Source organism: Colletes gigas, unplaced genomic scaffold (genome assembly GCF_013123115.1).
Source record: "Colletes gigas isolate AHSC1104 unplaced genomic scaffold, ASM1312311v1 Colletes_gigas_Sc00001, whole genome shotgun sequence".
NCBI classification, from domain to species: domain Eukaryota; kingdom Metazoa; phylum Arthropoda; class Insecta; order Hymenoptera; family Colletidae; genus Colletes; species Colletes gigas.
The window spans coordinates 163,544-178,799 of record NW_025106630.1 but is presented as its reverse complement, the minus strand read 5'-3'; the positions used below and the strand labels follow the sequence as shown (position 1 = coordinate 178,799).

Below are 15,256 nucleotides of genomic sequence, written 5' to 3'. Positions count from 1 at the left end.
ATTTAAACTATTACTATTTCGATTACCTTCAAAATTACGTGTCACGAAGAATATTTCTTTATACTGTTTAGTATCGTAAATTCAATTTCTCTAAAGAGTAGAACACTTTCCACCTACAAAAAAAGTACAACATATAACTATATCATGAGTTACTATATGGTACACCAGTTTGCCACGATTTAGTGTAAGATGCAAATATTCATATTTCACGTTATATTATAAGTCAGACGAAAGTACAATAGAATTTCTATCCAAAAATGCAAGGTTTAGACTACAGAAAGTCGAACCATTCGATTACGTGGTCCAAAATTAAAAAATATTTATCAAGAACGTAATTTGCGACAATAGTGAAGCGACTTTGACTAAATTCTTTACTAATATTTCTCTAAAAGTGAATCATATGTGAACAAAATTTCATATTATGTATGCGCGCAATTTTCCTATGTAACGTCATTTGTATGCATATTTGAAGCCGTTACGGTAATTCCTATGCAAATTGGTTCTACATAAAAAAAAAAAATATAAACAGAATCACGAGAACACTATTTACGTTGAAGTTTTATATATTTATTAAGCTTCACATTCCCCGGTTCAAGCACTTCTGAACGAAACAGGCATGAATTACTGTCACGCGTTGTTATTCCTCCCTTTTTCATATGTTCTCGAACATTAATCTTTTACAGCAGGGAGCAGTCTCACGTAAATCAACCAGAGTCCTCTTATCTTAGCTTGACGCGCGAGAACCGACGTAAGCCTGAGGGTGATTGCATTACTATACATATACAGCATTCACGAAGTACAAGGGTGTGTTTAGGACGTACGTCAACGAATCGAGTCACCCAAAGTTACGTTTCTGTTTATCAAACACGCACGACTAAAGTATTTCTGCTAAACTATGCTAATACTGCCACGCTTCTTGCACCAATCTCCGTTAGGGATACTTGCAATAGAATCATTGCAGCTGACCATCGACTCGAGTGTCTAGCAGCTGTGTAATTAAAACCCCGTTTAAGTTTGATCAGTTTCGAGAACAAAGTCTTGTGCAGACCTCTCCACACGAAACTTGGTACAATTTTATTGGAAAAAAGCAAACTGTACTAATACTGCCTCGCTTCTTGCACCAATCTCCGTTAGGGATACTTGCAATAGAATCATTCCCGCCATCGTTAACGTTTCTTCGACCCTGACCATCGACTCGAGTGTCTGGCTTCTGTATAATTAAAACCCCGTTTAAGTTTGATCAATTCCGAGGACAAAGTCTTGCGTAGACCTCTTCACACGGAACTTGGTACAATTTTATTGGAAGAAAGCAGACAGTACTGCATGCATGAATCGATGCGACACTTATGGTTGGATAAGGCGGTGCAGAGGAACGATCAGTCTAGGCCGATTGGAGGAGACGAGGAGCCCACCCATCGGAAAATGTGTACGACAAGTCTCAAGAGTGGGTCGATAGGAGCCATATGTTCCCTGCCGAGTGGTCACTCCAATCGTAGTTGAATCAGTGACACAGTATCCTATCTTGGAGCTTCTCTCCAGACTCGCAAAAATAAATAAAATAAAACAGGACAACCGATCTTAGCATCATGCTCGTCAGGATGAGACAAAGTCATAGCCAAGTGGTTGGCAACTACCCTAAGCTACTGCATCAGACAAACTAACAGATACTCAGTCGTTATGAAATAAAACGTAGGAGATTTGATTATCTTTATCATAAATAAGTACAGTGGAGCCAAGATTAGCATTGATTATTCTCAGTTATTCGATACAAGTTAGTGGTGTTGTCACGAATCACACATTACGACGTTCACGCAAACGTTCGATCGCAGTAATCAGTCGCGAACTAAGTCCGAGATACGTTTTAAAAAGTCGGTAATGAATGTATTGAAAAATGTCTCTTTATGTGGTTTTCGTATGAAAAGTGGCTCGATTTTATGTAGAAAAACCTCGCAATTTTACAATAAAATAAACAATAATGAAACATTTATTGCGGGTAAAGAGCAGCTGGAGAATTTTAAATGTAGATATAGAATTCATCGATTATCCATACAAGAAAAATGCTTGAAAAATCAAGGAAATATGCTATATCAAAAACAAATAATGCTTAGTACAATACAAACAGGTCTGTATTAAAAATTATTGTATCAAAATTAGAGAAAAAAGACTGTCCACGACCAATGAAGGTGTTTATCGACTAAAAATGATAGGATCAGGTTGTTAGAAATATCCTCGACAGTTGTTTTGCTCAAGAAACGCAACCAGTTTTGACTCGAATGACATTATTATAGGTAGGTATAGACGATGCAGCATATTTCAGTCGCTGGGGGCACTACAACGAGTCGATTCCCTATGGTTATACGACGCGTGAACTAGAAAAAGGCCAACAGTTCTGAGAAGCATGAGTTACTAACTTCCTTAGGGAATGCATACGCTGTGTGTAAAATCTAGCCCTTAAGTGCCTGTCGAGCATTGACGGAGGAACCGTCTTCCGCTCCTATGAAATATTCACTAACTAACTAATTAAACTTGGCGCTTGAATTAACTTATATAAGGTATATCGTAACATGTTTGACCCACTTTAGCGACAGTGTAAGGACACAAAAGCAACGAAAAAGTTCATATACAGTTGCACGATTTAATGTTTGGACATCATGGTATTTGCACATTGCTCTATATACTTGTATGAAACGTTGATCGAAATTTCTGGTCTATAACGTTAGGTAATACACATAATAGTTTAATAAGCAAACTACTTACAATTTTATTAGTTACCGTACAACTGAAAATTCGACAGAAAATGATGGTACCAACGTGTCGAATGTTTTATACATTAAGTGAAAAAACTGTTATCGGTGATATCTTTCTGAATCGATAAATAAAACAGAAGGAGAAAAGGATTTCGTGGTCAGTTCTTTTGTAGAACTCAATACAATTTGTTTTCATTGGAAGGTATTAGAGGGTATTGTGTGTCCAAAGAAGGATCAACAGCAACAAAAAATATGAGGCAGAATGAGCTAGCACGAGTACATTATAAAAACGATATAGCGTATATAAAACAATGTTTTTCTTTACCCGTTTAGTATATGTACATAGAAATAAGTATGTAACGGTAATGGTTAGAGGGCAAAAACGTTCGCATTATGTGTATCGGAAAATTCGATAAAATAATCTGCAAACACGTGGCTCTGCTTCAATTACTATTAAAGTATGGAGTATATTTGCACAATATCTTATTCATCGTGGGATTTGCGAAACAATTTAATATAGTAACGTTTTAAGTAATACAATTGTAGACACGTAGTATCATAAATAATTTAAAACTAACCGAACTCTATGTAAATAATAATTTAAATACCGCTTAATGAAACCATTCTTCTAAATAAGACAGCTAAAACGAACGTTTCATATTTACGAAAAGATATTATGGAGCTGTATTTTCGCATGAATTTATGAAGGATACAAATTAAACTGCAAGGGTTGGCGGTGGAAGTTACTTGAAAAACATGGAATTTTTGGCAATTATTTATATGCTGTTTCGTAGATAAAAGAAGGTGTAAGTTTTTGCAACAGCTGGTCCACGAACAAAACTAATCTATACTTTTTTTAAGCAATGAAATTGTTTTATTGTATATGAATTACTTAATATTCACGCATTGTTTCAAAAATTTTTAAATTTCGGAACTGCCAAAAATCTTATCCCCACTTCTATTTTATTGTTGCATTCCAATTTAACTTTATTTAACTGTCCAACCACTTTGGTTATATTATGAATGTTTTCATACTGTAGAGACAGACTCTTAATAAACCATCGCAACTATTTGCTGACAAGTAGTGAACTCTAGAACCCCATTCTTATTTAGATGCCACTTGCAAAATTACTAACAGGCTACAGAAAGCAATCATTGAACTTATTATGGTAGAAAATGAAATTACCAGAGATGAGCACCAATCGACTAACTTCATTAGAGTAATCAATCGATTAACGGATGCAATTGAAAATTTAGTCGTCACAAATAACTTACGATTAAAAGAGCCGTTTCAGGATACGGAGAATCGCAGCTGATGCAGCTAGTTCAGCAACTTCGTGATCTCTGGACGATACCCTGAAAACTAAATGTGAAAAAATAATCGCGATACTAAAAACAATCGTGATCAAATATATATTATTTACAACTTGCAACACGATTAGCATTCGTATTTCGCAACGCCACTGCAAATTGAGATTAATGTCTCAAACATATAACTTAACCTACCTACCTAACCCTATACTTAAAAAACTGCAAAACTCATTCTCGCAAACAAGCACTCCACGGTCTCTCACACATCATGTTCGGGCGCAGCCAAAACTAGGGAGGACGCCTCGGGGTTCCTCCGACACAAGTTTGCCATAGATATGTATTAATATTGTATGAAAGCACCGATAGAGATTAACGGAACGTAATGATAACGGTTAAAAACGTTTAGGAATAAAAAATACGAACTTAATTAGACGTGAAACTGTCAACGCACTTATCACACCAATTGCCACAGAACAAATGGCATACGCACAACGAATAGCCGTTAACCGATGCACATTGGGGAGATTGGTCAAGTGGTCCTATTTCTCGATTCTCGATGGGGAATCCTCTCGAATAATTTTGTTATTGTATATGATCGAGAATGCTGTACGTAGGAACTGCGGCTGTAAAATTAATACATAAGGGTTTCAGACAAACAATTAATTATATAATGATTTATTATCGATATTGTTTTATGACGTCACAATGCGTAACATCCGTCTTTCGATACATTCGATAGATTCGATAGTATCTCTTAAAAACCAAATATCGATCTATTCTGCTATTCACATGTAACTTAATCGATTGAAATATGTATTCTAGAATATTATCGAAAATATTTATTTCATTTTATTCTTACCATTGTTGTAATTGCTAAGCCAGGGACAGTAACCCGATACACTTATCTTCTGAAATTCGGTCTGGCTGTGTTTATATCCTCGACCGCCGACTGTTCGACTTCACCTTGGAGCTTGGATTCACGAATTCCTTAGCTGCGTGACACGAAAACTTATTGCTTTACACGTCTGCACTATGCATTGTCTGTGCCTTTAATCCGTGTGTTACGAAAAAATACTACTTGTGACCTCTATTCCAAACTTCGTTTATGCCTGTACTACAATCTTCTTACCATTGCTGAGTCAAATCCACTGTTATCGACGCAGAATCAAGGAAGATTTTTATGTAAATCTAGTGAGAATTAAACCAAATAATTTTGGAAAATATAATATACACAGAAGGAACATTTATATGAGTGACTGATTAAAATTTAAATCGAAAGTTAATATTTACGCATAATATGTTTTTATGGTTAGAATTAATATATTTCAATTGATCTAGTTACTTCTGTGTCATAAATAAATCGTTGTTAGAATGTGGAGGGCTCAAATACTGATTTGAGAATCTCGTCTAATGGGGGTCCAGATCACGAGGGAATAGGACGATGGAAAACTGTCACACGTTAGATTTATTTTCGCGTCCTTGAAAAGTTCGACGACGCCGTTTATTAATCTAAATGCCGCAGCTTACAGCGCACTTTGCGATATAATGGCAAAAGAAACGCCGAGCGTCTGGCCGGTATCTAGCGGCTACTCTCGTCACGCTGCTCTGAAACAAAAGAGACGGAACTATGCGTAAATACACGGTAACGTTAGTTACTCTATTCGTCTCGCTTGAATATTCACGCGCTCCCGGTTGTGCTTGTTGCACTCAGGAGCGGGAAACTCAGCCGCCGCGTTACGCGGCTAAGCTAGTGGACTGTATATGTTTGTGTGCGTTTCCTTCAATGCAGGAAACGTCTGATTGCAGTTTTGGGGAAGGCGAGATTCAACCTCGTTTCTTCCTTGACTGCAGGTCTCGACTGTCGTAGGAGAGGGTAACAGATGGAGGTTGTAAGGCTGCAACCGTACCCGGTCCTCGGCCCTTTACCACCTTCGTACGTGCGTACGGGCACGGTGTGGTGCAGGTTTGCCAACGGCGCCCTTGGGTCGACTTACTATTAGGCCTGGCACCACGTTGCTTGATGAATTAACGTCCTACGCGCAGCGACCGTACTAGACTGGCGATCTTTAAGCGTGTTCTCGCAGTTCGCCGTAAGCTGGGAGTGAAAATTGTCTCACACTTCGACTGGAAGACTGCAAATCCACCCAGGGTATTTTATACGCTCCTGGATTGTGGGTTCCGAACCGTTCGACAGTCAAGGGAGGTTCGAGTGTCCACCTTGATACCTCGGACACGACCTCTGATTACAGCGATACGTGTCTGTATTCAGACTGAGGTGGATCGTACCCACTGCTGAATTCGAAATCTCGGATTATAACCTGCGAGATCTTTACAGTCTTTGGATCAGGTCGTATTCCGACCTGCTCTGTTTAATTGGTAAACGGCTTACAGAAGTTCACGGGATGGGATTGTTTTCCAATCCGTTCCGTATTGAACTTGTTGTTCACGTTTACGGCTCTTTTAAATAGTAAACGGGTTGCGGAAGTTCACGGTATGGGATTGTTATACAATCCGTTCCGTATTTGAACTTCCTGCCCACGTTTACGACTCTTTGATTTTAAATTGTAAACGGGTTTTGCGGAAGTATCGACGGTACCGGATGGGTTCCCAATCCGTTCTCGTACTGCACTTCCAACCCACATTTACAATTTCGTTGAAAGTTCGAGTGACTCGAAACTATTCGAAAGTCTTGGAAATTACGGGGGAGCGGGATCGTATACCCATCTGCTCACTGCCGGTTCCAAATTAAGAGTAACGATCTAGCACAGATAGTCAAATTCGGAGGGGAGAATCTCCGACTAGCGGCGCTGAAGACAAATTTGAATTCGTCTTTGTCCAACTTATTATTGTCGTATCTTCTCTCTCTACACGAGTCGAAACGTTAGCTCGAAATTACGCGTAGATTGGTCGATCGCGTGATGTTTCGAAGAAACCCGTATGTGACAGTTTTTATATCCTGTCTTGTTTTCGCGTAGCGGACACGAGAGCCCAACATTCTCGAGTCGGTTACGTACGCAGAAAAACAATACCGAGTGACGAATAATATTCTACTATTCTTGCATGCTTCGAATTAACGCGATATTTAAACAATCGTTAAATCGTTAAATCGTAATATAACGTTAATAAATCAATAAGTAATTAATTGTTTGTCTTGTATTTTTATGTATTTATTTTATTTATCTTATTTATTTTTAGTTATTTAACCTTCCCTTCGAAAATACACATCGAGAATCGAGAAATAGGACCACTTGACCAATCTCGCCCCCCCCCCAAATGTGCATCGGTTAACGGCTATTCGTTGTGCGTACGCCATTTGTTCTGTGGCAATTGGTGTGATAAGTGCGTTGACAGTTTCACGTCTAATTAAGTTCGTATTTTTCATTCCTAAACGTTTTTAACCGTTATCATTACGTTCCGTTAATCTCTATCGGTGCTTTCATACAATATTAATACATATCTATGGCAAACTTGTGTTTTATTTCTATTATAGCCTGCGATTGCAATTCAAGCACATGGAACGCTACCGGCACGCAATCGACGGCATTATGCAAATGTAACAAGCGACGTGAGTATATGTATATGATATAAATTTTGTATGCTTTTCATCGAGTTCTTTTCATCATAGTTTTTTCCTTTTAGACATTTTGATGATCGCGCGCAATGCGGTCGGTAGAGTCAGTGTTTGTTTCGTTGAATAGTTTTTTGTTTTTTGAAGCACATTGGCTTCGATTAGATTATTGTAAGGAGTTTTGGAGGAAAACGCGAAAGTCGAGTCAGTGTATACTGCGCATTTGTAAATCTTTTCCAGAGCATCGGGGCTCTCGTTTCTTCACGAATCGCGACTGTAGATTTGTTTGCCGATGTTGATTTTCGATCGCGTTAGGTCATTATTTTTTTCAATTATTTCTTTCAAAATTTAGAATTACTTGTTACCGGTATTAGAATCAGTGCAGCACTGAAGCGGAGTTTTGGGCGATGCTCTACAAGCGAATAATGTAAATATTATACTACACTTTTCTACGCACGTATAGAAAAAAATGATATTTTCAAATTTTGTTATCTATTTAAAATTTGTTAAACTATCAAAAACCTGTGATTAGTTCTGAACCAAGAGTCTTTTATATTAAACTATCATACCTATCATACCTATCATTTTTGCAATAGATGATAATTCTTTTTTCCTGTACTTCTCAGTTTCTGAATCCCATCCTTAGATCCTGGACACCAACGGGACCATGCAGATGACTTCGCTGATGACGCTGACGACGCTGAGGACTCGTCGCTAAGGTATATTGTCATTGAAGTCAGCAATTGGTGAGTCGCATGCGACTTTTATTCCTCCGATGCCCAATCACGTCGTAGGACGAAAGGTCTGAATCGACGCGGATAACCGGTTGTATAGATATTTTTAGCGAGTATAGTGACCACGGGTATTTCTTATACCCGTAAGTAGTAATATATATTATTTTATTTTTTAGTTCAGCTTAGGGTCTTTTTTGTATTTCGTGTTTTTTTTAATATATGAAATGTTCATAAAATGAATGTTTTTACGAACCTGTTAACCTCTGGAAGACAAGTTTTTGAATATTAATCGTTTCCTTAATTATTACAACATATGATGTTGAGTAATGTATAGTATTAGATACAAAAAGACAATTCGCGACTGGTCGATTTTTAAGTGAAAGTAACGAGAACTGTATACTATTTTCACCTTTTAAAAAATTTACTTTGACATCAGAATCGATTGAGGATAGGTGTATATTTGAATTTATAATTGAATAAATTTATTTAAACGTTTTATCTAAAATTTTCAAAGTAAACTATTTTATCGTAAAATCTTGTTTAAAGTCAATCCTTTTTATTGGAAATAGGTGGTGGAATAAATAAAATAATTTAAACGATATAACTTTTACTAGCTTTATTTGAAACACTTAGAAGGCACGTCTTTACGCATTGAAAGAAACATACAGAATGAGAAAGGTCAGTGACGAAGAATTTGTCCCGTACCCTCAGACCCAATCGGTCCTATACTTTGTCTAAACAAGTCAAGGAAGGGACACAGCTGCACCCTCTTGACTCGTATTTCTAAACGCAACATACGCGTCGATGGTTTTTGTTACATAAAGAAAACTTTCTCTTTTAGAAGAGAAAAACCAACAAGCCTCCTCAAAAATTAATCGACTGCGCTAAACTAACGATATACCTTCCATGTGCTTTTTCTGGGGCAAATACATATGGTTCAACATTTGTTGCTGAGGATTAGGGAAATCCAGAAAAACCTAATCAAACCATTATACTGGAATATAATACATTTATACATATTTACAAGAATAATTTATTATATTATTCCAATCCCATTCCTGTTCTAAATTCCAGGAATTTGACTCCTGGTAGCGGCTTGGTCATGACATCTGCCAACTGACTACCTGTGGGAATGTATTTTAGTTTAATTACTTTCTTCTCAATCTGTTCCCTTGAGAAATGATACTTTATGTCTATGTGTTTTGACCTTTTGTGATCAGTTGGATTATTCGCTATGCTAATACAACCATTATTATCTTCATAAATAATAATTGGGTTTGAAATGTTTAATTTTATACTATTTGCTAATGATTTTAACCATAATGACTCTCTAACGGCTTCAAAAAAAGCCATGTATTCAGCTTCAGTAGATGAAGCTGCTACTGATGCTTGTTTCTTTGTGTTCCAACAAATAGTACAACGTTCAAACAATTTGAATAAGAAACCAGTAGTACTTTTTCTGTCATTTTTATCATTTCCTCCCCAATCAGAATCTACATAACTTGTTTAAATATTTTCATAACTACCTCGAACAAAAATTAATTTAACATTAATCGATCCCTTCAAATATCTTAATACTCGTTTTAAACATTTCCAGAGTTCCTCATTATTTTTATTTAGGTATCGGCTTAAAATATTAATTGCCGTACATAAATCTGGTCGAGTACATAAGATTATATACATTAAACATCCGACAAGATTTCGACAAGGAGCGTCATATTTCTTATCGGAATTCAAAGCTACATAATCTAGTTTATTTTCCAGAGGTGTACTTACAGGTTTACATTCAGACATTTTGAATTTATTTAAAACTGTTCGGATATATGCACTTTGATCCATTGATATTTTATCTACACTTCTCTCGATTTTTATCCCCAAGAAAAGTTTAATATCTTTTAGATCTACCATGCTAAATCTATTCATTAAATAATTTTTGAAGTTATTCATTTCTTCAATATTAGCAGTAGCGATTACCAGATCATCTACATAAAGTACCACATATATATTTTTCAATATATTTCCTTTATCTAAAATATAAATACAACAGATGAATTTTGAAAACCTTTACTTTTAAGAGTTTGTTCAAATACTTCTGTTGTATTTCGAATATGGCGCGCGAATCTAGAACGCGTTTGCCGCACGCGACACTAGGAGCGAGAAGTTGTTCGTTTGTTTTTGTTTGCGCACGAGGGCCGAGAGGTCGTTGTAAACCGGCGGAGATTAGCGAGTGAGCACATGTACGAGAGCACGAGAATAAAGATATAGAATTTGACTCCGCGCATCCGACGCTGACCGTGACCGGCAACCTTGCATCCACTCGCACTTACCCCAATATACAACAAACTGGCGACGAGGATGGGATTTGGCGGAATACTGAAAGGCAAAGTGGAAAAAGAAAAAGAATATTGAGGTTACGAAAACACGTGGCGAACGACTAACCGTACGGGCACGCGAGTACATTTTCATACTATCTCGTTACAAATCGAGAACGATAGTGCCTACATTACGATGGCCGAAACGGTCGTACATAGCAATTTCGCAATTGAAACCTTCGATTCCACGACCACGAATTGGAAACGTTGGCTTAAAAGATTCGAAGGGGCTGTTACAGTTTTTAAAATACCGGATGCGCAAAAAGTTGCTTACTTACTACACTTTATTGGATCGAAATCTTTCGATATTATTTGCGATAAATTAGCGCCACTCGAGCCGTATACGCAGACGTACGCTACAATTACGTCTCATTTGGAGGAATTTTATGCGCCGACGCCATTGGAAATTGCGGAGAATTACCGTTTTCATCAACGGAAACAGACCGAAGGGGAAAGCATACATCAATTCGTGGCGGCTTTACACAAATTAAGCATTAATTGCAATTTCGGAAGCTACCTGAAGACCGCGTTGAGAAATCAATTCGTTTTTGGACTGGTGAGCAGACGTACACAAGCAAGGCTATTGGAAACCAAGGAATTGTCATTTGACAAGGCAGTGGAGATCGCCCTCTCGATGGAATTGACGGAAAAGGATGTCAATCAGATTCAAGCAGCAGGATCGGCGACCGTGGAGTACATGGGTCATAGGGAACCTCCAAGCACCAAAAAGGGCAGGCAAACCCAGCATAAGAACCCGAGTTCATTTGCGAAAACAAAGCGATCACCACAAAATACATATAATAATAATAGTAATAGTAGTACACATTATCGCGTGAATAACAACGTCTCATGTTTCAGATACGGCGGTAAACATTTAGCGTCAAAATGTTCTTTGAATAGAGAAATTGTATGTTCAAACTGTGGCGTCAAGGGACATTTAGCTAAAGTGTGCATGAAAAAGAATAGGGCGTCGGCGAATCGGTTGAGCGATGTTCTGTTGGTCAACACGGAGCATATCCGGCACCGGGAGAGGTATTTTGCGCGGGTTCTCGTGGAAGGCACGGAGGTACGTTTTGAAATAGACAGCGGAGCGGCAGTAACGATTGTAGGTAAGAACTTCGTTAAGCAACAGTTTCCAGATGCACAAATTGAAAAGTCAGAGCTACAATTGTTTACATTCTGTAAAACCACAGTTCCGGTAATAGGCTACGTAAAGGTACGGGTTCAATATAAGGGGATGAGCAAATTATTACACATGTATGTTACAAGTATGAATAGGGAACCACTAATGGGACGAGAGTGGATTCGACAATTAACCGTACAATTAAATGATACAGTCTGGGTTTTAAGCGCGAATAGAGAGCCCGAATTACAGTCAATTCTACAAAGGTACCAAAGTAAGTTAGACCCGTCATGTTCCAAAATAAAGAAAATACAGGCGCGACTCACATTAAAAGAAACAGCAAAATCGATTTTTTTGAAAGCGAGAAAGGTTCCGTTCAAGATAATGCCTTTGGTAGAACAGGAGATTAAGAGATTAGTAGGAGAAGGTATCCTACAGGAAACTAATACATCTTCATGGGCAACGCCTATCGTGCCCGTATTAAAAAAGGATAATTCCGTGAGGTTGTGTGGCGATTTTAGTGTGACCGTCAATCAGCAGTTAGTAGTAGACGAATACCCCTTACCAACAATCGACGAATTGTTTAGTACGTTAGCAGGGGGGCAGAAATTTTCGAAAATCGATTTGAAGCAAGCGTACCTTCAAATGGAAGTTCATCCAGAGGATAGAGAAATCCTGACGCTCAATACGCATCGCGGACTATTTAAATGTACACGGCTACTCTACGGAATTGCATCAGCACCCGCGATTTGGCAGAGAGAAATTGAGAAGGTATTACAAGGTATCCCCGGAATTTCGGTTTTCCTGGACGATATAAAGATTACGGGTCCCGACGACCAAACGCATCTGGAACGGCTTAACGCGGTTCTTACTCGGTTAGCAGAATACAATATCCGAATGAACATGGAGAAAAGCGAATTTCTCGTAGATGGCATACATTACTGCGGCCATTACATTGATAGAAACGGGATACATAAGGAAAGAAAGAAAATGGAGGCGATCGAGCAAATGCCACGGCCTAGAAATATTTCAGAGTTGCGTGCGTTTTTAGGCTTAGTCAATTATTATGGTCGGTTCATCCGGAATTTAAGCACGATACTCACTCCACTACATACGTTATTAGAAAAGGTAGGCGGCAAACCTGTACCATTTAAGTGGACGCGGTCGTGCGAAGCAGCGTTTGCGGCCGCGAAAAGGGCGTTTACAAGTAACGAAGTGCTAGCTCATTACGACCCTAAACTGCCATTGATTGTTGCATGCGATGCAAGCAAGTACGGCGTGGGGGCCGTACTTTCCCAAAAATATCCGGACGGATCAGAGCGCGCCATTCAGTATGCTTCGCAGTCACTGTCCCGAACGCAAAGGAATTACGCGCAAATCGATAAAGAAGCATATGCAATAATTTACGCGCTAAAGAAATTTTATCAATTTCTATACGGCAACCGTTTTACGTTATACACGGACCACAAACCACTTACGCAAATTTTCAGTCCGAGTAAAGCACTGCCAATACAAAGTGCAATGCGGATGCAGCATTACAAGATCTTCCTGCAAGCTTTCAACTACGACATAAAATATAAAAATACGATACACAGCAATGCAGATGCACTGTCGCGGCTACCGGTCCATTCCGAAGACAATAATGATTTCGACATAGTGGACGATTATGAGATTAAATTAATAGACTCCCTGCCCATTACCTTTAAAGAATTAGCGACGGGAACTGCGAAGGATGCTAAATTACAACAACTGGTACAAGCGTTACAATCGGGTAGACACTTGAAGCCAAACGAAAGATTTAATGTCCCGCTCACAGAATTCAGTTGCCAACAAGGCATACTGATGCGCGACAGTAAAGTGCTGATACCGCGGAAATTACGTAACAAAATTTTGGATGAACTGCACGAAGGGCATTTGGGTATTGTGAAAATGAAGTCCCTGGCGAGAAGGTACTGTTGGTGGCCGGGGATCGACAGTGACCTCGAGAGGTTAGCCAAAGATTGCGGAAACTGTAACTTAGTAAGAAACAACCCACCGAAAATACAGGTACAAACGTGGCCGCAGACAGAAAGAGTATTTCAAAGAGTGCACATAGACTACGCAGGACCTTTTAAGGGTCATTATTTCTTCGTACTGGTGGACGCGTTTTCAAAATGGCCAGAACTGTTCATTACAAATGACATAACAAGTAGTACGACAATTGAAAAATGTAGACAAGTTTTTGCAACCTTTGGTATACCCGAAATGATTGTGTCGGACAACGGCAGACATTTCACATCACACGAATTCAAAGAATTCCTAAAATTCAATGGTATTGTACACAAAACTACAGCACCCTTTCATCCGGCGACAAACGGGCTGGCAGAAAGATGGGTGCAGACCTTTAAACTGATGTTAAATAAAAAATTGCAAGGCACATTAGTAACTAAGAAAGAATTACAGGTAGCAGTGCATCAAATTTTACTGCGTTATAGGAATACGCCCCACCAGTCGACAGGCGAGTCGCCGGCTGAAAGGATGTTCAACCGCAGATTGCGCACGCGTCTCGACTTACTACTACCAAGGGAGAACACGGTACACGAGAAGGGCCTTGATAAGAAACGTGGAATTGTACGAGAATTGCAACTGGGCGATAGAGTAGAATGTCGAAATTATTACGGGAAAGAGAAATGGGCTCTGGGTCGTGTAAAGCAAAGACTCGGATATGTACATTATGTAATCCGTTTAGATAACGGTAAAGAGTGGAAACGCCACATCAATCAAATTCAAAAAGTAGGGAACGTGCCAATACAGGGAAATAAAGCAAGCGACATATTAGATTACGGGCAGCCAAACGATATAATTGTAAACGTACCTGCCGTAGCCGCCGACGAAACCGACAGTAGAATAAATGGGGAACAGCGTGAAGCCTCAGCGGAATCAAACGTAGGGATTACACCGCGTAGATCATCACGAAATCGAAAACTTCCAACACGATGCGGAATGCCGATTCCATGGGAGTAGATAACAATACGCGATACATATATATTATTTTTTTTTAGTTTTGTTCCTCCCATACAACTCAGTACTCTCCCAAGAATTCATTTTTTTTCCCCCCGAGAAGGGAGAGAATGTTGTATTTCGAATATGGCGCGCGAATCTAGAAGGCGTTTGCCGCACGCGACACTAGGAGCGAGAAGTTGTTCGTTTGTTTTTGTTTGCGCACGAGGGCCGAGAGGTCGTTGTAAACCGGCGGAGATTAGCGAGTGAGCACATGTACGAGAGCACGAGAATAAAGATATAGAATTTGACTCCGCGCATCCGACGCTGACCGTGACCGGCAACCTTGCATCCACCCGCACTTACCCCAATATACAACAACTTCAAACCAGCATCTTGCTGCTTGTTTTAACCCGTAAATG

General features: G+C 39.0%; 1 protein-coding gene across 1 annotated transcript; it reads left to right on the top strand.

The window, feature by feature from the left end:
- The first annotated feature begins 10,868 nt into the window (after positions 1–10,868).
- On the top strand, positions 10,869–14,858 carry LOC122395974 (uncharacterized protein K02A2.6-like). The gene has a single exon (XM_043394003.1). The coding sequence runs from the start codon at positions 10,869–10,871 to the stop codon at positions 14,856–14,858; it is 3,990 nt and encodes a 1,329-aa protein (XP_043249938.1).
- Positions 14,859–15,256: the final 398 nt, after the last annotated feature.

Bases quoted from the DNA above. Each gene is read 5' to 3' on its own strand.
- LOC122395974 (XM_043394003.1), top strand. From the start codon at position 10,869: ATGGCCGAAACGGTCGTACATAGCAATTTCGCAATTGAAACCTTCGAT.